The sequence below is a fragment of the Pipistrellus kuhlii genome, unplaced genomic scaffold, assembly GCF_014108245.1.
Source record: "Pipistrellus kuhlii isolate mPipKuh1 unplaced genomic scaffold, mPipKuh1.p scaffold_m20_p_41, whole genome shotgun sequence".
Classification (NCBI taxonomy): Eukaryota; Metazoa; Chordata; class Mammalia; order Chiroptera; family Vespertilionidae; genus Pipistrellus; species Pipistrellus kuhlii.
The window spans coordinates 77,832-105,256 of NW_023425542.1; the positions used below are offsets into that span (position 1 = coordinate 77,832).

At 56.0% G+C, this 27,425-nt stretch overlaps 1 protein-coding gene across 2 annotated transcripts in view; it reads right to left on the reverse strand.

Annotated features, from left to right (window-relative positions):
* CCDC88C (coiled-coil domain containing 88C) overlaps positions 1-27,425 on the reverse strand; it is a 103,580-nt gene that overhangs the window by 50,909 nt on the left and 25,246 nt on the right. For both annotated transcript variants that reach the window (XM_045571934.1, XM_036411686.2), the window contains exon 4: positions 9,504-9,573. In XM_045571934.1, the coding sequence (XP_045427890.1) occupies positions 9,504-9,573 (70 nt within the window). The remainder of the gene's footprint in view (positions 1-9,503; positions 9,574-27,425) is intronic.

Consider the following 27,425-nt stretch of genomic DNA (forward strand, 5'->3'; position numbering starts at 1 on the left):
ATATCTCACCACTGATACACGAGTATGCTGTAGAAAAGCTAAAAACAAAAATCATTTCTCTACCCAGTGATTTCGATCTGGGTGTACACACTCCATCTGTTTTCTACCTTATTTAAGCCAAATGGAAATTCTGTACGTAACTATTTGTGGTCCTTTTCCACTCAAATATATCGTAAGTATCTTCCCAGGATGCTCCAACTATCAGGAGGCTCCAACTTCAACTATCAGCAGCGGGCCTATCCTATGCATCTCTTTTAAGTGTGTGTGGGAAGCGAAGCCCAATGGCAGAGAGGTGTCTCCACAGGAAATACTGTGTCAGCTCTAAGATGACACGGCATACAATGCTACCTTTTCACTGTGCAACATTCCAGATCGATGAGCCCCCGGATTCATCTCCCAGCTTCAGGTTATCAAGATTCTGCACAACCATTCCACTCCTCCCCTCCCCATAATTCAGTATTGATGTTTGGCTGAAGTAGTCCAAAGAAAACCCCAGACAACATGCACCTATCACTTGTGATGGTCTCCTACTTACTGCATACAAAGGCTACAAACTCACTCACCAATCCCCTCCCAGAGGCTCCAATTCTCAGTGCTTTAATCTAAATGATGCTAAACAACACCTTGGTGGCTGTTTTTTGTTGTTGTTTTGTTTTGTGTGTGTGGTTTTTTTGTGGTTTTTTTTTTTTTAATAGAGACAGAAGGCAGAGTTCACACAGGAAATCTTTATGAACTTTGTTCACAGCAAAGGATCTAAGCGTACCATACTCTAGAATAACAAACTGCTCTGAGATCCATGTTCCCAGCCTCAGCAGAGGAAGACAGCACTGAATGTGGGAACAAGCATAGGATAGGCCCGCTGCTGATAGCAAATGCATAAACGAGGAGGAGACCAGAAACCCTGCTTGCACACTACACATACATGCACACCACACATACATGCGTGCACACAAGTGAGCTCACAATTACAGTCTGAGGCTGCTCAGTGAAAGATCAAAGGGTTCTCCTCCCTTGGCACCTTGCAGATACACACAGTGACAACCATGAGCCTCTGGCCAGCTCATTCATTCAATTCATTCATTCACTCGTACCCATCAGGCATCCAGGCAAACCTAAATCGGATCCAGCACACCATTAGAAAAATACGGAGTTCCTGTTTGCTGAGTTTTATGAGAGGAAGGAAATAGGTTTTATAGGTGGAGAATTAATTTTAGAAAAATCTTCATTCCGGCGGAGCAGTGCTGTGCTTGTTCTCACGAGGCTGAGTGAATGCAAACATGCTGATCACAAGTGCATCCTGTGATTTTCATCCCTACACGGATTCCTATGACACTTATAAAAGAGAGAGAGAGAGAGAGAGAGAGAGAGAGAGAGAGAGCGCGCGCGCGCGCGCGAGCGAGCAGGAGAAGTTCCCTCATTTCTCAAGTGAGGCTGATGCCCAATTTCTCACACTAGTTCAGGAGTAGGAAGAACTGCTATTTTCATCAATTGTGGGTTTTGAACAATTTCAAAACATTACATACGACTCTCTACTGGGTCCCTGCCAATGAGATTGGCTCAGTGACACAGTTAAGCAGTCGAAGAAGAAACAAACCTACAGACAGCTCCCTTCCCAGGCACCCGTGTGTTCTGGCTGCCGGGAGCTCAGTCATAATCAACACAGTCCTCTGAGCTCAGATCAGAAAATCAACGAGGAACAAAATCTGAAAAATGTCAAGGGAACCTGGGAGGAGGACAGGAGTCTTCAGGGAGAGTTGGGCAAGGCTTCTTCACGGAAATGGCCCCTGAGCCGAGACCCAGCCGAGACCTAGGAGGCAGGTGAACGAGAGCGTTCCAGGCACAGGAACAGCGCCTGCAAAGGCTCAGAGGTAAGAGAACATGGTGTTGGTCGAATTATAAATGCTCTGTGGTTAAGCTTACTAGAGTTGGTTTTTAGAGTGAGAAATGGCGGGGGGGGGGAAAGGGGGCATGAAGCAGTGTGGATGTCGGTGCTAAATGAGTCACCGTGGGTGGGGGAGGTTAGGAAACATCAGGCACCCTCCATATTGTCTACCACAACCTCACAACTCGAGGGGAATCCCACGACTGCCTGAGCTACTGGTTGAATCTAAGAAAAACCTCACTTCCTCTACTACCTGCTTCCTGGAGGGTTGACACAGAGAAACTCACCCGTCTGTCTTAGCAGAAATGGAACTACTTAGGCTGATCTCAGCTACACATAAGGCCACAGGCATCTGCAGCGATCAGCTCCCTGTTAGCATGTGTGCTGCGCTGTAAGGGTGGACAATTAAGCCACACCAACCTCTCAAATGTGCAGGGTGGGTCAGATCAGGGCTGGGCAATTCCCTGACTTCCTCATCTCCAGCCCGGGGCAGACATGGCCAATCACAGCGCTTTCTTACTGAGCCTGGCATTAGCCTCTGGGTCCTTGTGAACACAGCCCTCCCGGCCACTGCCCATCACGTGGAACCAAACCTGTCTTCTGGGCCAGGTACGTGACCCCGAGGGCCCCTTTTGGTTCTACTCTGCGATTCTCTCAGATGCAGCCATTGGCATGTTCTCACTCCCTGGTCTCTGGGTGCAGAAAATAAATCTTGTCTGTAAACGATCACTTAGGTACAAAGGTGGGGACGAGGTCAAGGAAGCAAACAGCCCTCTCCCAGAGGGAGCTCCTCCTGCCCCAAACTGCACACACTGCCGTGCTGGGGGCGGCAGGCACTGGGAGCCAGCTGCAGGGAGGGGGCAGAGAGAAGCAGGCACAGGCACAGGCCTGCTTCCCTCTGGCGAGCTCAGCTCTCCACAGCCAGAGGCCCAGGACCTGCAAGCCACAGTGAGGTTGCGGGGAAGTGCTAACCCAATCCAGTGGTTAAGCCTGCCTTCCTCCGTGTCCTTCGCTCCCACAGACCACCGCTGCACTTAAATACAACAGGCTATTGTTCACTCCCCAGTGGGCAACATCTCCCTTTTACAAGCAAGATTGGGGCTCAAACAGGCCGAGTTACACACTGAGATTGGGTCCCAGCTCTGTCCCCACCTGCTTTCCAATAATCTCTACTATCCCCCTTCCTCCTGAAACTGTCGTCCCTTGACATTCCTTCTAGGGCAGGGCTCCAGCTCGGCCCGCTTCCAGTCCAGGGCCACGGTGCAGCCGCTCACCAGCATCTGCTGATGGACGGACGGACGGACAGACGGACGTGAACTGTCAGCATCGAGTCCCAGGACAAGGGCACAGAGAACTTTTGTTTCCTTTCTTGCTGGGATGGCATATGTGACCTCAAATGTCATTTCAGTCAACGTCACTTCATTGGAAAGATGATGAGAACTTAATTCCTGATTATGTCAATTCACATGGAGTAAAACTGGTTTCAGTCTACATGTTTCACTTAAAGTCACAGAACCTACAGGCAACGTTGTGAGAAGTTAGTGCACACATGTATCTTCTTACTAATTCTAATTCTGCTTTCTCCGGGCTCACGTGTGAGAATCAACCACTCACCATGCCTTCCCTAGTCTCACATGTGAAACCCGCCCCCTCATAAGGACGATTATGGGGCTGCCTCGCTGATTTGAAGAGAGCATGGCACTGAACATGACCATGGCCCTATGTGTGTCTCCTGAGTAACTACATCCCAGGCCTCAGCCCACGGGCTCAGCTCTGGGGGCCCTCCTGGAGGCCCTACTTACGACGAGAACAGCTGCCTATTATTTTGTCAGCCGGGGCCACCCCGAGTCAGATCCATGGCACTGCTGAGAACAGTGTGGATAGTCAATTCCTCTGGGTGGGCACATGGGGACCCTTCGTGCCCACCCTGGCCCATGGGGTACGAGGCAGGCACTGTACACACCACCGCACAGCCTGGACAGCGACCCCTGGGAAACCCACACCTGGATTTCTTATACTGAGAACGTCACACATGTGGCCCCCACGGGCACTAACGTAAGCAGGCCTCCCTTCCCATTTGTTTAATTAGTCATTCAATAAAGGTTTATCAAATTCAGACTTTGGCAGGCATCTGGTCACGTGGGCAATGGTGCCTGGGCTCCCTGGGCTCCCCTTATCCCAGCGTGTCCATCACCCGCATCCACGTCGGCCCCCTGCGCCCCGCACTCCCCAACCCCCAGCACCGCTGCTGGTGGACAATGACCAGCCTCTGCTGTAGAACCATCTGAAACAGCCACCTCGGCCCTCGGACAGTGTCACCACTGAGAATGACCCCTACCCACCGCCTGCCCCACCACAGAGGCTTAGAGGGAGCCCGAGTCCTAGCACCCAGCGGCTGAAGGTCAGCACCGGAGACTCAGCCACAAGAGCGCAGACTGGGACCCAGGGCTGTGCTGGCTGTAGGCGAGGCGGTGGCGGACGATCTGAGAAAGGGTCCCTCCCAGCCCCCCACGCAGAAAACGCAAAGCCCCAACGCTGCCTGGAGCACAGAGACCTTTGACAAACAGCATCTGGTCCCTCCTCGGGCGGCCACGGAGGTCAGTCCTGCCGGAAGCCATGGCGAGGTTGCCGCAGCCCGGGAGCATTTGCTCTGTGTGCGCGGCACCGCCAAGAAGTTGACTAAAACAACGTCTGGTATCCAGGCAGGTCCCGGGGGCGTTCACAGGCCGGCATTTGGCCGGGTTGCCACGCTCGCCTGGCCTTGGGGTTAGGCAAGCTTTTCACGCTCCTCGAAGAGCGGGGCGCTGGCTCTCGGCTCCCGGCCAGCAGCCCCGCGTTCTGGGCGGACTGAGCAGCAGCGCAGGAGCCAAGGAGCGGCCCACGCCCGGCGCTGGACAGAGTGTTTCGGGGCTTTTCTGGACCTGCTCCCTCCAGGACGAGACAGGAAACTGTAACAGGATCGAATGCCTGAGGATTCGTCTCGCTTACTTTTTCTTCCTCATTCAAAGGAACTTAGATTTTTGCAAATGCGAAAATAAGATATATATTAGGGAGTAGAGATGAGAGTTAGGGAGAAGTGAACACACTAAGGCTGGGGAAAAGGACATAATGCTCGTTAGCCCCCACAGGAGACCCTGGACCCAGCAGGTGCCGGGCCGGCAGGGCAGTGGGGCGGGCAGAACCCCAGGCCCACGGCAGGGGAAGGGAGACAGCCCTCATGGCTCTTTAAAAGAACGCTCTCAGTGGCAAAAAGGCTGTTCCTAACCAATCAGATTCTGAGCCGCCTTCCTCGATTGCCACAGGGCCAGGGAGCAAACCATTGGGCACTCGGGTCTCCTGGTTCCCAGCCAGTCACCAGAAAGCAGAGCTGTGCGGTGTGGGCTGTGAGGGAAGGTTTCTATGGGACCCGGAAAGCACTTCAAGGACACTCTTGACAGGAGAGCGAGTAAACACGGAGAGGGTTAAATATTAAATTCCCAACAGTGTCAGGAGTTCCGTTTCCCTCCAGCCTCTGAAACCTAAGCTCCTGGGACTGGAGCCTGCCTCCCTCCCTGTGCCCCAGGCCTGCGGCTCCCCATGGGACTCCCAGCACAGCTCTCCTCCTCTGAGCCCCGCCCACCTGGACCTCTTCCCTCTGCTCTCTGCTCTGCCACGCCTTGTCACACAGCCCCTCCTCCAGGAAGTCTTCCTTGCCTGCCCAGGCAGAGCTCATGACCTGCTTTGCACTCTGTGTACAGCGTGCTCACCCTGGAACAGACCTGGTTCTGGGTGCTTTCTCCCCTCCCTGCCCCGACACAGGCTGGGGGCTCTGGAGCAGAGACAGCCAATTCACCTCTGGGCCCCCAGGACCAGCAAGGTGGGCGTTAGACAACAGAAGCTGGAGGACAAGCCTGGGGTGGGCTCCTGTGTGAGCCGCTGGCTGGGCAGCCTGCTCGGAGGAGGAGGAGAGGCAGCAAGGCCCCTGGCCTATTGGGAGGTCAGGCATTGGCCCCGTGGTTGCCGCAGACAGAGCAGCGGCCTGCACGGAGCTGCGAAGGAAGGCCATTCGCCGCCTCTGGGACTCAGAAGGCTCCGACTCCTCAAGGTGCTTGCTCTGTGCCCTGAAGACCCTGTGTAACCACCATAAGAGGGAGAAAAGGAAGAACTGAGGGCCAGACCGTCAAAGAGCAACTGGTGGGACCCCAGGCCATTCTCCAAGGTGCCATGGTGCTCACAGACAGGATCCCGTAGGGTGTGGATGCGGGGCAGCCCCTCCTCGGCCCAGGAGTCCTGCCGGGCGTTTAGAAACAGCTGCTTGGGATCAGAGGCTGATGTCTCCACACAGAAACAGCTAATGAGAAGTACATCTCTTCCCCAAGGGGCCACTGTGCTCACTGCCTCCATGAGTGCTCTCCCTCAGCCTTTCAGTGTCACGTGTGACGGGGGAGGGTGGATCAGGAGCTCTGCTGGGGTCTGTCCTGCCCCTGGCACCTGACTCCACTGTGCTGCCTTTGCCAAAAACGAGACATAACCAAAAACGGTGAAACGTTACAAATGACAGCACACTGTCAACACCAGCCAGAAGGAGCTCTGGCGAGCTCCCGAAACGCGTGTGACGGCGTTGGTGAGAAAGCCCCGCCTCCCAGGCACCCCACAGAAAGAAACCGACTTCGAGGACTAGTGACAAAGAAGCCCCGAATGCATCACGGTCTATTTTTAAAACAGAAAACAGAAAACCCTGCCCCATAAACGCATCCCCCTGCTCTGGCACGCGGGTCTGCGTCTTCTCGCTGAGGGGCCTGCCAACCTCCTTTGTGCTGGGAGCCCCCACCCCCACCCCAAAACTTCCCTCCTAACCTACCCACACGCGTGTCCAGCCCAAGTCCCTCTGGTCCTGACATCACGGTAACAGCCCCCCCCACCCCCCCCCCCACCCCCAAGCCTGCAGCCTGGGCGGCATTCTCCTCCTTCGCTTCCCCGGCTCATCTCCCACTTCTTCAGAGCGGGGGCCACAGCCCCTCTGGGTGATGTCTGTCCATTCTACGCGGAGCTGGGGACCAGGCGACACTCTGTTCACCTGTCACGGCTTTAAATCCGGCTCCCCGTATCGTCCTAAGACTGGATTGTGGTGAAGGTTGCAGGGCTGTGTCCATCTATGGAAAAGGTCACTACATCGTGCATAATTTTTATGGCATGCAAACTGCACCCTCATTAAGCTGGGTTTGTGAGGGTTTTTTCAAATCGGCATCCACATCTCTGCAGATGTTTCCGCTCAGCACCAGACCCCAGGCGGGGACCTGTGTTCTCTACGGCCCGTGTGGGTCACAAAGGGGCCTGACCCGAGTCCGCCAAGGGAGGGCTGGAGCCAGGGGTGGTGTGTGGAGGTGCCTGGTGGCTCAGGGGTCCCCAGAGGGCACAGGAAGTGGGGACACGGGCAGGGAGGGAAAGAGGAGGCGTCGGCAGGAAGTAGCCAAGCTCTGCAGGGTGACGAGGCGGCAGGGTGGCTGGCGGGAGCGGAGGACACGTTTATTTAATATTAGGTCGGACCACACCCACGGCTGTTTTTGTAGGCGGGCGCCTAGAGCTCAGCCTGACACGTGCGTGTCTGCGTGGGGTACAGATGGGGAGCTCAGGCTCCGGGGTCGAACGGAGCAGATTTCAGTCAGCACCTTGGCTTACAGACCCAGGGCCTGGGGCTTGTCACTCACACTCGGAGAGCCTGTTTCCTCCTCTGTAATAGGGATGGCACAGTCCATCCCACAAGCGCCTTCCATTCTACTTTGTGGTCCATGTACCATGTCCACCACGTGGTGGGCTCACCGAGGGCTCGGGAATGGGCATCCCTCTGCCCTGCTCCTCAGGCTTCCTCCACTCACCTTACGCTGTGACCTCCAGGTCGGATGGCAGAGCAGAACTGAGCCTGAACCACCCACCTCTCTGGGCATCTTTCTCCTCTCCCCTGAATACCAGCTCCCACCAGACCAGGAGAGCCCCGACTTTCATGAAGTTACTATAGAAACCAGGAGAGGCCCTGCTGTTCCAGGCCCAGGGCTGCGGCTGGGGGAACCACGAAATAAAGCCAGGAAACAAATGGCCCAACGGCGAAAGGGGGGGGGGGGGAATGGGTGGGGAAGGGTGTGTGCGGCTGGGAGCAAAGCCAACGTGAGGCTCCTGGGCCAGCAGAGCAGAGGACTAACCGGAGGTCAACAAAACCTCTTCCTTTTTGCACATGCAGACAAAAGGCAGACATATCGGCCAGCGGGCTCAGGAGGAACCCCTCCCCCCAGCAACAGGAATACTGCTTAGCCACACCTGGCCCGGTGCCCCAAAGCGGCTGCTGGCCACTCGGCGCCCTCTCCCTCCCCTCTCAAGCCAGCTCTAGCTGCTGTCACATTGTCAGGAGAGAGGACGGCCAGCCTCGGAGAGAGCAGGGGAGGAGCTGGCCACAGAGGGCGGCTAGTTCCTCTGTAGAAGCCTCTCACGAGGCGGACCTTCCTGCCCGCCCTGGCCTGCCCCAGGAGGCCCCAGAACACAGCGAGGTCTCCACTGGAACACGGGAAGCCCCTGATGGCGAGACGTCTGTCCCTGAGGCCTGTGAGCTGATGGCCGGGAGCCACAGCGCGGGAACTACCTGACGAGTGTGAATTAAGCTCCGACTTTCAGGAAGATGTCCAGGAGCCATTTCATTCGGTCTTTCAAGGTCACACCAGTGTCCGAGGCTGGGACTCGGAACCCTTCCCCTCGCGGGCCTCAGGTGCAGTGGTGAGACCTACCACGAACTCAAAGAGCATCACAGGATCCCCGAGGGAGAGATGTGAGTTCCCTCAACAGATCCTTTTTTTAAAAAACATTTTTATTGATTTCAGAGAGGAAGGGAGAGGGAGAAACATCAATGATGAGAGAGAATCATTGATCAGCTGCCTCCTGGAGGCCCCCTACTAGGGATGGAGCCCACAACCTGGACATGTGCCAGTGACCAGAATCGAACCTGGAACCTTTCAGTCCGCAAGCCGACGCTCCATTTACCAAGCCAAATCAGCCAGGGCCCTCAACAGATTCTTACTTTCTTCCCAAAAGGTGCCGGCCCCGCCACAGTGTCATGGATTCCACATTTACCGAGGAGCGATACCCCCCCTTTCCCTCCAATCCCTCACTAGGCCACCATATAACTCCGGCCCCTGAGCCCACGGAAGCAGTGGCCTTGCTGCCTCTGCACTCGTTCGTGAGGGGTTGCAAGGATTCCTTCTTAAGGAAGGAAGAAATGTGCTCTTGGCTTCATGCCTCAGGGTGATAACCGCACCCTCTAAAATAGGGGTGTCGAACTCAATCAGAGAAGGGGCCAAAATCTAAAATCCAGCCTAAATCGCGGGCCGAATGGTTTACTGAACAGTCATAAACTGTCATTGTGATGGAAACGCAGCGGAGTGCAGTGATGACAGCGCGGTGCGGGCCACATTGCAAGGCCTGGCGGGACGGATTTGGCCCGCGGGCCTTGTGTTTGACACATGTGCTCTAAAATGTCACCGAATTGGTCACTGTTTTCACCACGCTGGCTCCGAGCCGGCAGCCGGAGCTCTTGTGCCCGACAGCTGCCCAGAGCCACCGGCACGGGCCAAGCACCCGGGGGGCGGCTTTCACTCACCAGACAGCGGGTCTTTGCCAATCATCAAAACATTGGGCAAGTTCATGACGATCAGCTGCTGCAGAACCTCCTACAGAAACAAAGAGGAAAAGACACCATTAAGAACAGGAAACAGAAACAAAGAGCGATGACCCAAATGAGAGCTTACCCAGTGACTGGAAGCGTGTGGAGCCACCACAAGATAACTATGAACATGCTACTGTGGGACGGGAAGGAATAGTTAGGGTATACACAAATGTGAGACGTCAACCCGAGCTGTACTTCTGCCCTGATCATAACTACGTGAACACTATGCCTGCACATGTACAGAGACCTGGGGGAGAAGATATGGTACATGCCAGGACAGCAAGATTGGGGGTGAGAGTCTTTTTAAAAGACGATTTTATTGCCCTAACCCAGTGGTTGGCAAACTCATTAGTCAACAGAGCCAAATATCAACAGTATAATGATTAAAATTTCTTTTGAGAGCCACATTTTTTAAACTTAAACTGTATAGGTAGGTGCATTGTTATTAACCTAATTAGGGTACTCCTAAGCTGGCCTTTGCTAAAAACTCAAGGGGCCAAAGACCAGCCCGTGGCTCACGAGCCGCAGTTTGCCGACCACTGCCATAACCTGTTTGGCTCAGTGGGTAGAGCGTCGGGCTACGGACTGAAGGGTCCCAGGTTCGAGTCTGGTCAAGGGCATGTACCTTGGTTGTGGGCACATCCCCAGGGTGGGTGTGCAGGAGGCAGATGACTGATGTTTCTCTCTCATCAATGTTTCTAACTCTACCCCTCTCTGTAAAAAGTCAATATATATATATATTTTTTTTTTTTAATTTTTTTTTTAATTTTTTTTAAAGACGGCTTTATTTTTATGGCATCGTTTGCTCATGCAATTAAAAACCCAGAGTGAGAATTAAAGAGCTGCCGTGGGGTCTGTAATGGATGGCTCAGGATGCTGTGTGCGCCTGGTCTCCAGCCCACGTGGCAAATGCGGAGCCTCGGCTGACAGCGGCGGCTTCCCAGGGAGAGGGATAAATCACCGCTAATCGGCGCCGTCAGAGAGGCTCGGGGAGCGGGCTGCCTTCTGGCCCTCACACCGAGGGGCTTTGAACGCCGGCCCGGCTGCAGCCATCAGTCATGCTCGGTGTCGGTGCCTCTGATGAGCCCTCCTAGGAGTGTGCCCTGGCCACCACTGCGTCCCCAGAGCACCGCCAGGACAGGCTGTCCTCCCTGTCCAGATGGGCCTCGCTGCTTACAAACGAGGAGAGAGAAACCTAGCTTCACAGAAGACAGGGAAGGGGGTAGGTTTCATAAGGATGCTTTGGCCTTACGAAAGTGGTCGCTGGAGGGTAGGGGAGGCCAGGGGCAGGTCAATGGGGGGGAAAAGGAGACATGTGTACTACCAGTTGTGATACTTTAAACAATAAAATAAATGAATAAATAATAAAATTGGTTGCTATAGAAATCCTTCACCAACAAACGCTCTTCTTATGCCTTTTAAAAATGTTTCCAACTTTTTCCAGGACTCACTCGATGGTGTCACTTGCTGAAGCTCGGCCTTCAGCACCTTGCCAGCGAGCGCCGACAAAGAAAGGGGGGACGATCACACAGTCGGCCCAGCAGAACACCCCAGGACTCCGGCTCTGAATCATCAGGCTAGAATGGCGGCCTGGGCACGCAGGCCGGGGGATGCCAGCGCCGTCAGGCAGTGAACGCACTGACTTTATCCTCCCTCATCATCTTTCCGTGGCTCCTGTCCACACCAGAACCTGGGGGGAAAGGATGCTAAAATATGAGGCGTACCCCACTCCCAATGCATCGGGCGCCTCGCCACTTGGTGTTGGAGAAAGTTTTTCTTTATTACCTGGGGTCATGGCACATCAGAGATGGCTACTGTTTTCTTAACCTGTCAGCGGGTAAAGCACCTGTGCTGGACAGGAGTCTGAGGTGTGCAACAGCCCCAGCCCTCCTTCAGGCCTGGGGAAAATTCAACGTGAAAAAAACTGTCTCTCAAGTGAATGGCTCACCAAGGGGTTCCGCAGTCCACTCTGGGGCGGAATCCACTTCCCAGCGGCTCAGCCAGCAGGAGGGAGGACTCCCACCGGGTGAGCCCTGAGTCCGGGAGGCTCTGCCCCACCTTCCCACAGGGCTCCAGTGCTCAGCCCGACTTCCAGCAGACGGCTGTCCTCAGCCCCTCCGGGTACCTCTGTCCATGTGTGCGGAGCAGCAGCCCCACCCGTGCTCAGGCCGCTCGCAGGCACAGGTTTCTCACGGAGGCACGGGCGGGGGCGCACCCGGCAGGTCGCTGCGATAGCGCACAGTGGCATCTCTGCCATGCGACGACCGAAGCAAAAGCCGGCTGGGAGCATGCTAGGCGGCCCACGTGTGTTTAACACCGCCTCGTCAGCACTTGCTAATTTTGCCCAAGAAACAGGTGTCACATGTGCAGTTAAGAAGTAATGTTTGCAATACTCAAAACTGAAAATAAATTGCAAAAAAAAAAAAAAAATAGTAGTAGTAGTTATGCCCTAACCAGTTTAGCTTAATGGATAGAGCACTGGCCTGCGGACTGAAGGTCCCAGGTTCGATCCCCGGTCAAGGGCATGTACCTTGGTTGTGGGCACATCCCCAGTAGGGAGTGTGCAGGAGACAGGTAATCGATGTTTCTAACTCTCTATCCCTCTCCCTTCCTCTCTGTAAAAAAAATCAATAAAATGTATTTTTTTTTTAAAGTTATGTTTTATGAACAAACTATATTTTGTGTGTTTTAAAATTTTTTTCCTTTCAAAACAGCATGGGTCTCTAAGGTCTAATCCTGTGGCCCAAACCACTCCAGAGCAATTAACTGATCTCCTACGGGTCTACCACCCACATTTCCGGCAAAAGCAGGCTCAGGGGGGTGAGTGTCGAGGGCAGTAGAAATATGATAGTCATTTCACGTGATCCTGTTGCTCCCCTCAAAAAGCAGAAACGGTGAAAATACTCTAATAATATACTTTAATTAACCCACGTATTATCACTCCACCACACCATCGGCAGGCAGGAAGCCATGAATATTTCACATTCTTGCCTCACGCTGAGTCTCTGAAACCCAGTGTGTCGTTTATACTCACGGCACATCTCAGCTCGGACACTACGTTCTCCTTGGAGACACTTGATCTGGGAAGTGGCTTCGCATACCCAAGTCCTCCCAAACACACCGAAACGTGTCCCCTGGACTGAATCGAGCGCCACTTTTTACATTTAAATGAAAAAGGCCTGTCACACGAGCTGCATCGGGAGATCCCGACGGGCCCAGGTGGCTCGTGGTGTCAGGCACCCCAACACCCATGCTGAGGGGACCTGGTGGCCATCAGGCCCTGAGGAGAGCCTAGCAAACGGGTCCCTCGGGGTGGCAGGGCTCCAGGGCAGCCGGCCAGGGCCTCCATCTAGCGGGGACGTGAGGAGGTTGCTGATGAGTGGGCCCTCCCGCCTGGCACTGGGAACAGAAAGCCACTGTGGAGGCGGCAGCTGACGCTGGCCTGCTTGGCAGGCACCTGGTCACCAACCGGCTGGCATGGGATGGGGCTGAGCGAGGAGAGGGAGTGCCAGCCCAGAGGTGTGCCTGATCACTCCCCAAAGCGGGCACCTCCTAGTGCCACCTAGGCCTTCACAAAGGCTCTGTCAGATCCCCGGGCAGGGATGAGGGTGCCCACAAGCCTCCAGGCAGCCTCCGTCTTGTCTCCTGGTCCTTGAGGCCTGGCTCAGGCTGGAGAGAAGAGTGAGGTTCCAAGTTCGGCCTTCTGGAGAGGCCCCCTCCCCACAGAAGGTGCGGGGAGTTGACGTCGGCGAGCCAGGGTGGACTTTCACCAGGTTTGCTCTCGGATCCTAACCCAAGATACTGGGAGACCCCAGGTTCTGTTCGTGAATGGAACCGGACTAACGGCATTTATCCCGCTTTACGCGAATCAAAGGAAAAGTCACAAAAATGGGCCAGAGGAGGGTGGGTGTGTTTGGATTCTCAGCAGTGGGGGGGCTGGAAAGTGTCTGTAATGACCACCACCCAGGCTGCACCTTATCCGTTCCAATGGCTCCCCTGGGGCTGTCATGATAAAAACAAGGCCCTACACGTGTCAGGCAGGGATGGGACAGGCAGGGACACTCCCTAGGAAGCGTCTGTCACCCCAGCTGGCGGGTCCCAGTGCTGCATCTGTGTCAGCAGAGGTGTAGGCAAGCCCAGCCAGCAGGCCACCATCAGATTCCCAGCTCCCTGATCTGGAGCCCTGGAGGCAGCCTAGGGTGAATGGGGAATGGGGGGTGGGGGACGGGCCGGATTGTGGTGGTGGAGAGTCTCCAGGCCTGGGGCACTGGCTCTCAGGAGAGAAGGTCAAAGGACAGAACCAGGAAGGTGAGTGGCAGGAAGACATCCCTTTCCCACGAGAATGATCTCGTGACAAGTACTCGGTGGGGAGAGTGCAGGTCACGGCGGGGCGCCCCATTCCGGGCTTTGTGGGTGATGGAGCTCTGCTAGGGACAGGAGGACAGTGCAGGAGGGAGGGCGATGAGCAGACTCCACAGGCACCTGGTTACACGCAACACGCACACCTGACAACACCCCTGGGGTTGTGGAGGAGGGGACCTCTCTGCTGCTCTCAGCAAAGGAGACGAGACGGGCACCCAGGTCCATGGCTTCACTGTGCCCATGATGCCAGCCAAATGCCTGCTCCCCTGGGCCCTGCATGCGGGGCGATGGCAGGAGGCTGGAAGGAGGGTTCCCAGAGCACCAGCCACTGGAGACAGAGGCTCTGGGTCCCGGTGCCACCTGCTACTGAGGGATATGCAGGGGCCTGGCTGTAAAGGCTTTCACGTCCCGCCAGGGCCCACGCTGACCCCTGAGCCTGCTCACAAGAAAGGCCGTGTTCTCCGCCGGTGGAAGATGCCAGGTCCTGTTAAAGCTGCAGGGAGTAAACACTTCCCTGTGTGTGCCCGGCAAAGGTTATCTCGTTTCCATTCCAAACCCTGGGACTGTCGGGTTAAGAACAATGATTTCATAAAGAAACGAGAAGAAACCTTTTCTCCCCCTGAACGAAGCGGAATGTTATCTCTTGACATTTTGCTGGGGAGGAAAAATAAATGCTGCTAAAGGCCAGAGGTGAGGCCCAGGGAAGGACCCCCCTCCCTGGGGGTGTGAACAGGAGCTGCTGGTGCCGAGTACATGAGAGGCAACTCCCAGAACAGTGAACGCAAACACCCGGCAGAGGCAGCCAGGTGGAAGGTGATGCTCGGGGTCGCCAAGGAGATCAAGGTGGTCCGGACATCACCACGGGCCTCCCACACGGCCACAGACATACAGGAGCCCCGCCACGGTCTCAGTCCCAACTGAGAATCAGAAACACGACGGCCTCAGGGGAGTGTGCCCCCCCCCCCAATCCAAAGCATCTGTGAGCTGAGAGCTCTGATCCTGGCACAGAACAGGTGTCAGAGCAACATAGCAAGGAGCGCCACCCAACCCTGCCCAGGAAGTGCAGGCTTCCCAGGGAGGCAGCAGCCGTGGAGTCCAACAGGTAGGTGAGAGCTGGGACGTGCATGAGCCACCTCCTCCACCAGCCACCCGGAAGCCCTTCATCCAGTGATCTCCTCCCCTCTCAACACTAATCCTATTTGTCCATCTCACAGCACTTTGACATCCTGCCTTGTCAGGTAAACTGCCCGCTCAGAGGCAGCAAAAAGCTGCTAACAGTGAGCTGAAGAAATTAGACTGATCAGAAAATATTCCTCAAAATTTAATGAAGTTTTTGAAAAATGTCTTTTTTTTGGGGGGGAGGGAGGGGAAGAGATGTCTTCTCTCACACACACACTACCGAGGGAACCAAGTCATGAAAACCAGCTGCTCTGCCCCCGACCATCGGCCACCGGGCAGGAGCCTGAAGGTGCCACAGCCCGGAGACACCAGGGCAAGTTAAAACCCCCCCAGAGAGGATTTGTGGTGCCGGTTTGCACCATGCTTCCACCCGAGCCTGGGATTCAAAGCAAGGTTAATGTCCACTCCTGAGCTGCAGACGTGACTCAGACAGGAACGGTCTCCCCAGGGTCCCAGCCCCGTTCCCCGGCCGTGCGTGAGGAGGAGACCTCACACCTCACAGCGATGGCATGATGACACCGCGCACATGGTCCCTCCCTCGCTGAGACACCGCAGGGCACCACAGAGACCCAGAAGTCAGCATCACCAGCATCACCAGCACCCCTCCAGGTGACGCCCCCCATACCCCCTACCGGATCTGGCAGGAGGGCTCTGAGCGCCCTGCCACAACTGCCCGACCGCCTGGCCTGGGCACACACTCCCATCCACAGACACGGGCCCATCTCTACGCTCCAGCCCGACTCCCGTGAGGAGGCCAGGAGGAGACGGCCAGGATTTCCCATCCGAGGGAACCGAAGCACAGCGCTGGTGACGGGGCTTCAAGGCCAGGCAATTTGTCCCCTGCACCACACGGCTTCTGGATGGCCAAACCAAGGTAGTGCCTCCTGAGGCCAGTCTGCCTGCTAGCTTCCAGTGACTCGTGAGTTACAGCCCGCTGCCCCTGCCCACCAATCATGCCTCCCACCACGTCACCCCATCTGAGTACAGCGGAGACTTGACCCCAAACCAGGCGCCACAGCAAATTCCACTAAGAGCACTATTTTCTAATTTAGCTGCGAGAGGGGGTGTGAGCCCGATGATTTATCCTCGGCCGTCTGCTTGGAGCCGGGCCCACGGGGCCACGTGTTAAAATCCCATCAGGTCCAGGGCTGTGGTTGGGGTGGGGCCCTGGCGAAATGAGCGGGTAATGAAGTGCCTTCGTGTTAAGAGGCCGTCTCGGAGAGCTGCCGAGAGACCGGAGCCATCTGGTCCGCCTTGTCTCAATTAATCCGGGGTCCCCTGGGCCTGAAACCCGCTCGGGCCTCGCCAAGCCCAGGAGCACAGCTTCCCTAGCGAGGCCACACAGCATCGTGGGACCCAGCGATCTAAGGCCACCGACTCAGGCTGCAGCAGTCACTGCACCATCAGAAAACCCCCTCCGGGGACCACTTCTGAACTGCAGATCCTCAGGGCTGTGTTCACAGAAACAAACCCAACCCATTCTTTGTCCGCAGAAAGGAAAACAAATATGTATTTCCTTTGAGCTGACGGAGGAGGAGATCTGTGGGAAGGAGCACCTGGAAACTCTAACGCCAACTACCACACACAATACCACACCAGCCACCACACACAACACACCAGCCACCATACACAACACCACACCAGCCACCACACCCAACACACCAGCCACCATACACCACCCCGGGAGGGCAAAGCTGCTTGCTGTGTGACCTCAGGCAAGTCACCATCCCACTCTGAGCCACCCCCTCATCTGTAAAGGGACTGAGACTATCTCTAAGGATGGGCTCTCTAAGAAGGGGAGGCTGGAAACGGGGCCACAGGGCTGGCACAGAGGAGCACAGCAGATCTTTACTGACACAGCAGCCAACTCTGAGAACAGGCACGTGCCCACGCGTCCTGGAAGAGCCCAGGGGAAACCCAACCCGGCGGGACGGGGGACACCTCAGTGTCCCCACGAGGGCCTGCCACCCTCCCTCGAGGGCTGGTGTGACACTGGGGGTTGCTCTGTGGGTGCAGCCGACGCATCTGATGCCGGCAAGTGCGTGTTCTGAGCGCCTGCACCACGGAAGGAGTGGGGCAGCCCCGGAAGCAGGGGAGGGCGCTGCTGTCATCTGCTCTGAGAAGAACTCCTGCCCATACATGGTGCTTCAGGGGCCATCGTGCACAGTACATCTTACACACCAGCAGCCAGAGCTGGGCCTCAGGAATGAGCTTTAGCAGATGCCCTCACAGCCCCAGGTGCAGGGGGGAGGGCACGCGGGGCCCAGATGGCCCTACAGGTGGACGCACACCCTTGTATACAGACACAGCCAACAGCAGGGGGCGTAAGAATGGGCATTTAAGACCCGAAGAGCCTTACAGGTTCTCTACAGAGCAGGGAGACAGGGGCCCGGAGAAGGAAATTCTGAGGGCACAGCCTCACTCTGGATCAGGTCAGACACCCAGCTCTCCCGGGACTCACTTCCATCCAGTGTCCACTGAGGGCCTCCCACGGCCAGGGCCACCCTCCGGTGGGGGCTTCAGGGGAGGGTGAGGAAGGACTGAGAGGATCAGGCCAGGAGGCCAGGGAGGGGGAGAGGCGTGGACCTGTCTTCACACTTCCATGCTGGGGGGTGGGGTGAGTGGTGGGGGAGGGTGTGTGTGTGGTGGCTCTGGGGCGCCCTGTCCCCACCTGCCCACTCACACAGCATCATCTGTGGCTGGGGTTGATGTAGGAACCCTGTTTTATGGCAGTGAGGAATCTAACACTTTGAACCGGAGGCTGTAAAGCCCTTTCTTTGAGCTTCTTGGAAAAGTCAACAGTGTTGTTGATGGGCAGGTGAGGGAAGGGGCAGGGCTGAACAGCCGGCACCAGCCACCAGCCAGAGGTGCAGGGTGGGGAGGGCACACAGGGCCAAGATGGACCTACAGTGCAGGGCTCACAGCAGGCAGGGCCACCACTGCCACGGGACCCACACTGCTACCCTGCACCCTCGTCAGGCGTGTGGCTCTAGGCTGCCCCCCCCAGGTACCTTCTGCCCTGGGCATGGCTACAGAGCTCAATGGGGCAGGCGTGGCCTTTCCATGTCAGCAGTAGATGGGCTGGGGGTAACAGGGTATAGAAAGAGCCACTGTGGCACCCTCTGTTCACCCCAACACTCATCCCCCCACCTCCCCTCGGCACGCATACCTGCTGCCTCACAGCGCTGTAGCTAGCTCCCTCCCCCCCAGGGGCATGTCGGAGTGGCAGAGTGTGCCAGGGAGCCTCCAGCTTTGGGTGGCAGCCTGCCGGGACCTGTGAGAGCAGGGAAAGGCAGGCAGGGAAGCCAGCCTCCACCCCCGTCACCCACAGTGTGAACGTCAGAGGACGAAATGCACCGAGGCTCCTGAGACGACCAGGCCTCCAGGGCCATCTCCCCGGGCAGGAGGCTGGGGGCAGGGAGGACAGCGGGCAGCCTTCCATCCTCCTATTGACACCATGTCTCCTGGGCACCGCCTGGGTGGCAGGTGGTGTGCTGGCTGGAGGTGGGGGTGTAAGCAGACAAGACCTCTGTCCTCAAACCCAGGAAATGCAGACAGACAAACTGAACAAAACTGGCATGAAGCAGCGAGGGTGCCCGGGAAGTGTGCATGGGGCTGGGCCTTGTCCTCGAGGAACCCAAAGCCTGGGAGTAGACAGGCCCGCTGGCTGGCAAGTCCGGTGCCCTAACGAAGGGGATGTGAGACATCTGAGCCAGGGGGAAGGACTGGACGGGAGTGCCCGACCGCCCCTTCCTCACTCTCACGTCCTGGTCTCAAGAGGAAGAGCCTGGCAGGGCTGGCAGGTGTGGTGCTGGGAACCCTAAGGGCCAGTCCGGGGAAGGTGTGCCTGGCTGATGAGTGATGCCAACCACGGGTGGGGCACACTACCTGCACTCAGGAAATACTAAAAGCTGAAGCACAGTCATTCCGGTCCTGTGTGAGCACCGAGGTAACGGTGAATGCCCCACGGTGGGCGAGTGTTCGAGGTGAGATGGCTACCGCCTCTGGCCTCCCCGCCTCTACTCCCCACTTCCGTGAAAGTGGCAGAATGGTCCCTTCTCATCTGGGGGTTTGCAGCAAGTGACCGGCTTCCTCTAGAGAGCAGAGAGCCTGGGGGGGGGGGGGGCTCTTCTACCACCAAGAGTTCATTCTGCAGCAGGAAACCGGGGGAGGGCGGCTCAGGACACAGTTGAGGAGGGAGATTAAGAAGACAAGCTTATAATGACTAACCTCACAGCAGGAAGTGAAATCTCAACAGATGGTATCGCCTTCAAGGCAGCTGCCAGCATCGGGGGTGGGCAGGGGCTTGTGGGTGGCCTGACACCCCCCGCCCCCCCCACACACCTAATGCCAAGCTCTCCCTTCCTCCACCCTGCAACTCCCCTCCAATACCGTAACGACCCACGACCCTTGGTGGGAAATGACCCCTTCTTCGTCTGCCCTCCCACACCCCGGCACACTGCACCCCACGTTTGGGGCGACTGGGATCCTCAGGCGCTTGGGCATAGGTGCCTCCCTGCCCCTCGTCCCCTCCCTGCCCCTCGTCCTCTGCGGGGGCTGCTCACAGCAGTTGCTCACCAACTGCTGGCTACCCTGAGCCGACTGACCGCAGGGAGGAAGGGGCTGGTGAGACAGGCCCTGCAGGCCTCGGACAGACCACTGCACACACCGTCCGCCTTCCAGTGGACAAAGGACGCTTTCTTTGGAATGATAATTCATCCCAGTGTTTAATAAGCCAGAGGCCGGGCTCCACACTGTGTGTATCACCCCCACTTAATCCTGACTGTCCGGCGGTACTCCTGGTGCACCTGCAACCAGCCAGGCAAATACACTTGATCAAGAAGTGTTTCTGACCACTGGGGATGCTGTGGCAGGCGCGGGGAGATGCATAAGCATATAAACATGCCACAGGCATGTGCCTGGAAGGACTGAGTACTCAGAGGAAAAAGAAAGCAGGGGAGGACGATCGAGGGTGGTGGAAAAGGAAGCTAACACAGACAGGTGATCACAGAGGGCCTGCCAGAAAAGTAAGTGACAGTCGCACAAACTGGAGAAAAGGTGTGAGCCGGGAGAGAGGTGGGAGAAGAGGACTCCAGGCAGAAGCGATGGCGAACGGGAGGTGCTGCAGCTGGAACGGGCTGGGCGGTCCTCCCCAGCATGAGGCTGGCGGCCCGGCCTGACCTTTGAGGGCATTCCCAACAGTCCCCGGGGCTTACACAGCTCCTGGGGTCAGATGCCCCGCTCGGAAGCCCTGGGAGGCACCAGGAGCTCTCACTGAGATGCCAGAGGTCACGGAGGGGTCAAGCCTGTGTGCCAGGCCTAGGTGGCTGGTGCTGGCTACATGGAGCGCCGTTCGGAGAAGAATTCGGAAGCTGGATCTGGGCTCGGGAGGCAGAGCGCCACGATCGATGAGTAATGTCTGCCTGAGCAGGTGTAAGACACACAGACACTCGCTTGTGAAAATGACACCTCCAGGAATGAGTGTGGGGGCACACAGCACTCAACAGCTGACGATCCAGGCTGCTGAGCTGTGTGCCCCCGGCACAGTCCCTAGCTCCTGGAATTAGGGGAGTTCAGTAGGGTTAACTTGTGGGTGAGGGGGGCGCAGGACCCAATGCCAGCTCCTCGGAGTCCAGATGCCAATGTCAGATCCTGCTGCCCCTGTCAGTCCATTAGGTACTCACAGCGCTAGGACCACGGGGGTCAGCGCTGGTGATGCGATACATCCCCGAGAATTACAGTAATCTGAGAGTAACGGAGACCTAAAAATAGTGACTTACACAAGATCCAAGGTATGAGAAGACAGGCAGACTATGAGGGAGCCAGGGACCTGGGCATCGCACTGCATTCCGGAGAGTGAGGAGGAGGAAGGGGGAGGAAGGCACACTGCCTTCCTCCTTTTCAGAAGGCTTCCCAGAAGCAGCCCTCAACACAGTCCCTTCCGTCCCCCTCGACCCACTTGGGTGGAGTCTAGCTGGAGTGGGGGAGCGTTCTCCTCCGAAGGAAGAAGGGGTGAGCAGGAGCTGGGGAGCCATTGGCCACATGGGCCTCGGGGAAACCACCTCTCATTAGGAAGACACACCCCTGTGGAGGTGATTAGTGGGAGCGGCCTTGGTAACAAGGCACCGATTGTGTGACAGATAGGAAGCAAGTAAGTTAAGGAAGCGCACAGCCCCGGGCGGCCACGGGGACTCCGGCCAGCAGCACTGCGGAGGGAGACCAGAGCAGAACAGGCAGGCAGCGGCGGGCAGAGAGAGAAGCAGGAGGGGGGAGAGGCAGCTACGGAGAAGTTACCACCCCCACCCCAGCTAAAACTCACTTGGGGTGGGGAGGAGCACTGGGCCTAACGTGCACAGAGCTGGGTTAATTATTAATCATAATCCTTGGCTCCTGACACTTGTCTGTGGTCACACAGGGCTCACTTTCATGTAGCTCCTTCTCACACTGTAACAACCACCTGCAAACCCAGCACCCAAAGCAAGGGCTAAGCCTCTGACAGTAACCTCTGTCTAACTCCGTGGTTCTCAGCCTTTCTAATGCCACGGCCCTTTAATACAGCTCCTCATGTGGTGGGGACCCCCAACCATAAAATTACTTTCACTGCTCCTTTGTAGCTGTAATTTTGTTACTGTTATGAATCTTAATGTAAATATCTGTGTTTTCTAATGGTCTTAGGCTCTACTCGACCTACAGGTTGAGAACTTAGCAAGGTCGCCTAAGACCATCAGCATGAGGAACTGTATTAAAGGGTTGAGGCATTAGGAAGGTTGAGAACCACTGGTCTAACTAGACGGGGCCCCAGCCCCACCCCTGCCTCCTCCCATCTAAGACACCATCCACCTGAATCACAGAGGCCCAGTGCACAACATTCATGCACTCGGGGAGAGGGGTGTCCCCTCAGCCTGGCCTGCACCGTTTAGCAGTCCTGGAGACCTCGGGAAGATGTCTGACAGTGGTTGGACATCCTTAGCACTGCCGTGGAGGTGGGCAGTTAGCTCACCAGCATCAGCCAGCTTGTGGCTAAGCAGTGCTCCCCCTGTGGGAGTGCACTGACCACCGGGGAGGGCAGCTCCTGTGTTGAGCACCTGACCCCTGGTGATCAGTGCATGTCATAAGGACTGGTTGTTCCGATGCTCGGTCAATTTGCATATTACCCTTTTATTAAATAGGATTATTATATAGGATGTTACACCAATAAATTCTCTAAAAATGGTTAAGGAAAAAAAAGCACACACTCCCTCACTGTCTTTGTTACAGTTTTACTGGACTGGTAAATATTTCTAAAAGGTACATTTATTTTAGTTGCTCTTACCTTTGTAAGGAAAGGAATAGTGCTGTATGTGACCTTTGGGAGCCCCTGCTCTTTCCGCCTCATATGTATGCTATTGCTACAACCGTCCACATCACTGCACGTGCTGTAGCTAACGTGCTTGGACAGCTGTATAATATTCCATTGTGTGGCCATGACGCGGTGCATTCATCCCGTCTCCACTGACGGGCATCTGGGCTATTTCCAGGCTTCGCGGCTGTGACCAGAATTGCTGGGAACATTCTTGCACAAAGTCTCCCGGGTCTGTGCGCGGGAGTGTCTCTCGGGTGTTCGCCTAGGCCTGAAACTGGCTGGGCCGTAGGATGCGTGGATGGTGAGCTTTAGGTGTTAGAGCCAGACTGCACTCTAGAGACAGCACTAGTCTGCATCCCCTGTGGGTGCTGGAGTTCACCAAGAGCTTGGATCCCTCCCAGGGAACAGACGCTGCCCAGCATCACACACTCCGTTGGGGGTCCTGACCTCAGTCAGCCTGACTCTCAAACCCAGCGCTCCTCCACCAAGGCCGCCCATTCAGGCCAACTCCTGCCAGAGGGAGAGGCTGAAGGGGCAAGGATGATGTTGCAAGGCAGAGGGTTACCAAGGAGGACACCACCACAGGGTCAAGTGCAGGGTCAAGAGCAGAAACTCAGAGACCCAGGCCATTCTGTACAAATCCAGCCTCCGTCACCCAGGGCCAGGGAACGGGCCTAGGGAGGAGCCTTTGTGAGGTGGACTGGTCTGGCATGGCCAATGTTCTCTCACTCGTTATTTATCGCCCGACTCGTAGCGAGCCCATGTGAGCGGGAAGCTCACGGGGCCACACAAGTGCGAGTTCGCCCCCTTCCGCTCCATCCCAGCACCCGCTCTCCTCCTGGGCTACGTGGACAGGTGCCGGCGGTGGCCTGCCACAGCCAGGTCCGGAACCTGCACCGGTGCTTGGGCCTCCCATTGGAGCGCCTTACTCCTTCCCATTTCCCACAGGCCTGCTGGATACCAGCACACAAAAACCCCCGGCTTTCTCTGCCCTTAAGAAGTTAATTACTGGAGAACAGGGTCGTTCGCCCACATGACTCATGTCCTCAGGTTTTTGTCTTCATATATAGACGCTCTATAAACGTTTGTCCAATAAACACAAGACGCATATTACTATTGAAACGTAAGTACTCCAAAACCTGCACAAAATGTTACTTGGTGGAATTCTGGGCATCCTGGGGTGGGTGAGTACAACGCAAGCTTTCAGAAACCGTTACATAAAGAAGCCTGTGCGTGTTCAATAAGCGGGAGGAAGCAAGGACATAAGAGCCGAGGGCTAGCGTGTGAGTGGAACACGCGTCTCTAAGGAGGTAAAGAATCTGTGAAAGAGCACCAAAAATATACACAAGCCGGGAAAGTTTCCAGGAGAATCCTATCCATTTTAAAAACACTGCTATAGTGAAAAGTTCCAAAGGGAAAGAAAAAAAAAGGAGAGACAACAGCACAATAAACCCTCAGGTACCCACCGCTCCAATTCAACAATGAGCAAGATGGCTTTCCTCCCTCTTTTCCCCTTTGTTATATAAAAAACAAAAATTTTTTTTATCTTATTTTACTTTAAATATGTTTTGACTTTTTACAGAGAGGAAGGGAGAGGGACAGAGAGTTAGAAACATCAATGAGACAGAAACACCAATCAGCCGCCTCACGCACACCTCCTACCGGGGCTGTGCCTGCAACCGAGGTACATGCGCTTGACCAGAATCGAACCTGGACCCTTCAGTCCAGAGGCTGACGCTCTATCCACTGAGCCAAACCAGTCAGGGCCAAAAAGAATTTAAAAGCAAACTCCAACATAATGTCATTTCACCCTCCATCAGAATCCCCTCTAGAGAACACTGGCATTTTTCTTACATGACCACACTTACATGCTTTAAGCATGTGCTCCTTAAAGTGAAGCACACTAAGTTTTGGAGGGAGGTCAGCCTGGCAGTGGGAAAGCAGGGGAGCAGGAGGGGTGGGGAGGAGGTGGCCTGACTGCGTATATAGAACCCGCATTGGTGACACTGCAGACAGACAACTGGGGAGAGCTTCTGATGTGCAAGCCCTGTGTAGGTTTCTAGTTTCTCCTTCTGTGACTCTAACCACTGGCCAGAGAGAATGAGAAGCTGGGGGCTGATGACACGTAAAGGGGTAATAACAGGGCTTGTGGAGGAATCAAGCAAGTCTTGAAGTGCCAGACACCCTGTCCAGCGTGAAAAAGGAGCTAAAAATCAGGACAGGAGGCAGGGTGGGCCTTGATCCACCCTTTGTTTAACCTGCTGAGAGCAGCTGCTCCCTCCACACCATGGCCGCACAGAGGCACAGGTGCAGGGCGCTCTCTGTGGGGAGCCCAAGATCACCATCCCCCCGTCCTAAGAAGGGTGCAGTGAGCCACCAGACCCATCACACGTTACGGAGGCCGGGTTGTCCCCCCTCCTCACAGCCTACACGGACCAGTCTGAGGTCAGGTCGATTCCTGCTGCAGGACGCCAGGAATCCGGCTTCCAGAGCCTTCCCTGCTCCACTGCACCCTCTGCACCCGGCCTGCTGCCAAGCCCCGGGGCCTTTCTGCCAACCCCACGAGAAGCTGCCTGCGGAAGCTCCCTCTTCCATCATCAGCTCAGAGCTGGACATGGGGGGACCCTGTGCCCTGACTCCGCCGGGCGCCCCACGCAGTCAGTTTAGGGGGAAGGCTCATCTCCCAGGCGGCTGCTCAAAGCCCAGGCCTGCTGGCTCCCGTGGGGGGTCGGCCAGGAACTTCAGGGGCCCTGTGGGCTCCAGGCAAGACCGGCTTCCTTTGATCCAGCCCTCCTCCCCAGCCCCAACGCCAAGGGAAGGCTGGGCCCTCCCTCATTCTCCTTGCTTGCTCAAGTGTTAAGGAGCCAGGAGAAGGGGGCGGGGAGGAGAAGGGTCAGGCTGCCTCCTCCAGGGGCCAGTAACTTATTAAGCCCCCGCATCCTCATTGGAAGAGGATACCCGGGGGTATGGAGGTATCTGTTTACTTTGCAAAACCAGTTTTTGCTGCTTAAGGACAGCGCTTGGTAAATGGTGGCGGGAAACCGGACACCCCTGGGAACGTGAAGCGCTGGGAAAAGACGAGCCCTCCTGTGGGTCATATACCATTTATTTCATTGTGGGCAGCGTGCAGGGACAGAGAGCGGAAGCCAACCGTGGACGGGATGGACCACCGGCATGCTATCACCCCAAACCACACGATAGAGGCCCGTTTTCCCCGCAGCGAGACAGACACGATGCATCTGTGTGTGTGAACTTCCAGGAGCAGACGATGCTGTGAAACCTGCAGACAGGCATCCCTCTGCTTCTGCTCTGAAGGCCAACCGTGCACCCCGGGGTGCCATCCCCGGGGACCCGGGCACTAGTGCAGCCTGGGCAGACATTCTGAGGACCCACATCTGGGCACCCCCAAGCACTGTGCATGCTGGGAAGACATCCTGAGCTTCTGAGGATGGCACACCTGAGGACCCCTGTGCACTCAGACAGTCAGGAAGATTGAGGCAAGGGACTCGATGTATCAAAACCAAGCAATGAGGATCACCCGTGTGTTTTCAGGGGAAAGACCCTCCTTTGACTATCTTACTATGAACAATGTGCCAGCACAGGGAAGAAAGCGCAGCCCCCCACCACAGCCCCCCTCCCGACCTCCACCAACCGCTCCCCTGCACTTTCAGCAGCGCTGAGGGCCAACCGGTGAATAAAACTGGTCAGTGTGGTGCTAACGAGTCACGTGCTGGACTCTGGGCCCTGCAGTCCTTACCGCCCCCCTCCCCCTTCCTGGTCACACATACCCTGTCCCTCAAACCCACAGCATGGGGCTGCTCTTAGGTCACCACCCACCCAACATCAAAGGACAATATGGTCTCCAAAGACAAGCTGTTCCTTTTTCTTTCCAAGTAACTTCCCCACATGAAGCAATGCAATGCCATCACTGAGGTTGCCAAGAGCTCTTTCTACTGAGCCACATGGTGAGGCCAGCACCACAAACCCTCCCGTCTGACCCAGGGAAAGGTTTTGCTTTGAGGTTTTGGTTTCCAAGTCTGCAGGACCCCAACGTACAGAACACCGGGTGCAAAGTGCAGTCAGGTGACTCATCTCTCGAATTCTGGACATTTCTAACAACCTAGGGAAAAAAGAAGTCTACCAACAAATGTCACCCAAGTCAGGTCCCAGAGTCCTTTGCATCTCTCTCCCATACCCAGAATTCTCTTGTCCCACCTAAACCAGGAACCTGAGCACCAGAAATGCCCCAGTAGCTGCACTCTCCCCTCACCCGCTTTGGGCCCACGTCCCACATGTCCTCTAGTTCTGACAGTCAGTAGTACCCAGGCACACAGCACAAAGGGCGCCTCCCGCAGCCTCACTGAGGCACCACTGGGCAGGAGCCAGCAAGGTGGCAGGTGTCTTGCATGCCCAGCCACCTGAGGTGGGAACTCCACTCCACCTCACACAGGAGACCTGTGATTGTAGATGGGCTTCCGGTCACCAGGTGTGGTGGCTCTGAAGACAGAGCTGTGCTCTTCCTGGGTAGGCTGGGGTGTGCCAAATGGGTCTGGGTATTCCGAAGTTCTGAGGCCCGTTTTTCTACTGGATTGTGCACAGACTCACTGCCCATGGCCCTTCTTACCCACTTCCTTGTCTATCTAGAGCACATGTGTCAAACACAAGGCCCGCGGGCCAAATCCGTCCCGCCAGGCCTTGCAATGTGGCCCGCACCGCGCTGTCATCACTGCACTCCGCTGCGTTTCCATCACAATGACAGTTTATGACTGTTCAGTAAACCATTCGGCCCGCAATTTAGGCTGGATTTTAGATTTTGGCCCCTTCTCTTATTGAGTTCGACACCCCTAATCTAGAGAATTATCCGCATGCATTTTTGTATCAGAGGCCACACAGCACATAAGAAAACGCTGCACCAAGAGCAGAAAGCCTGGGTCCATTTCCCTTGTGACCCGAGCAAGCCACTAACATCCCAG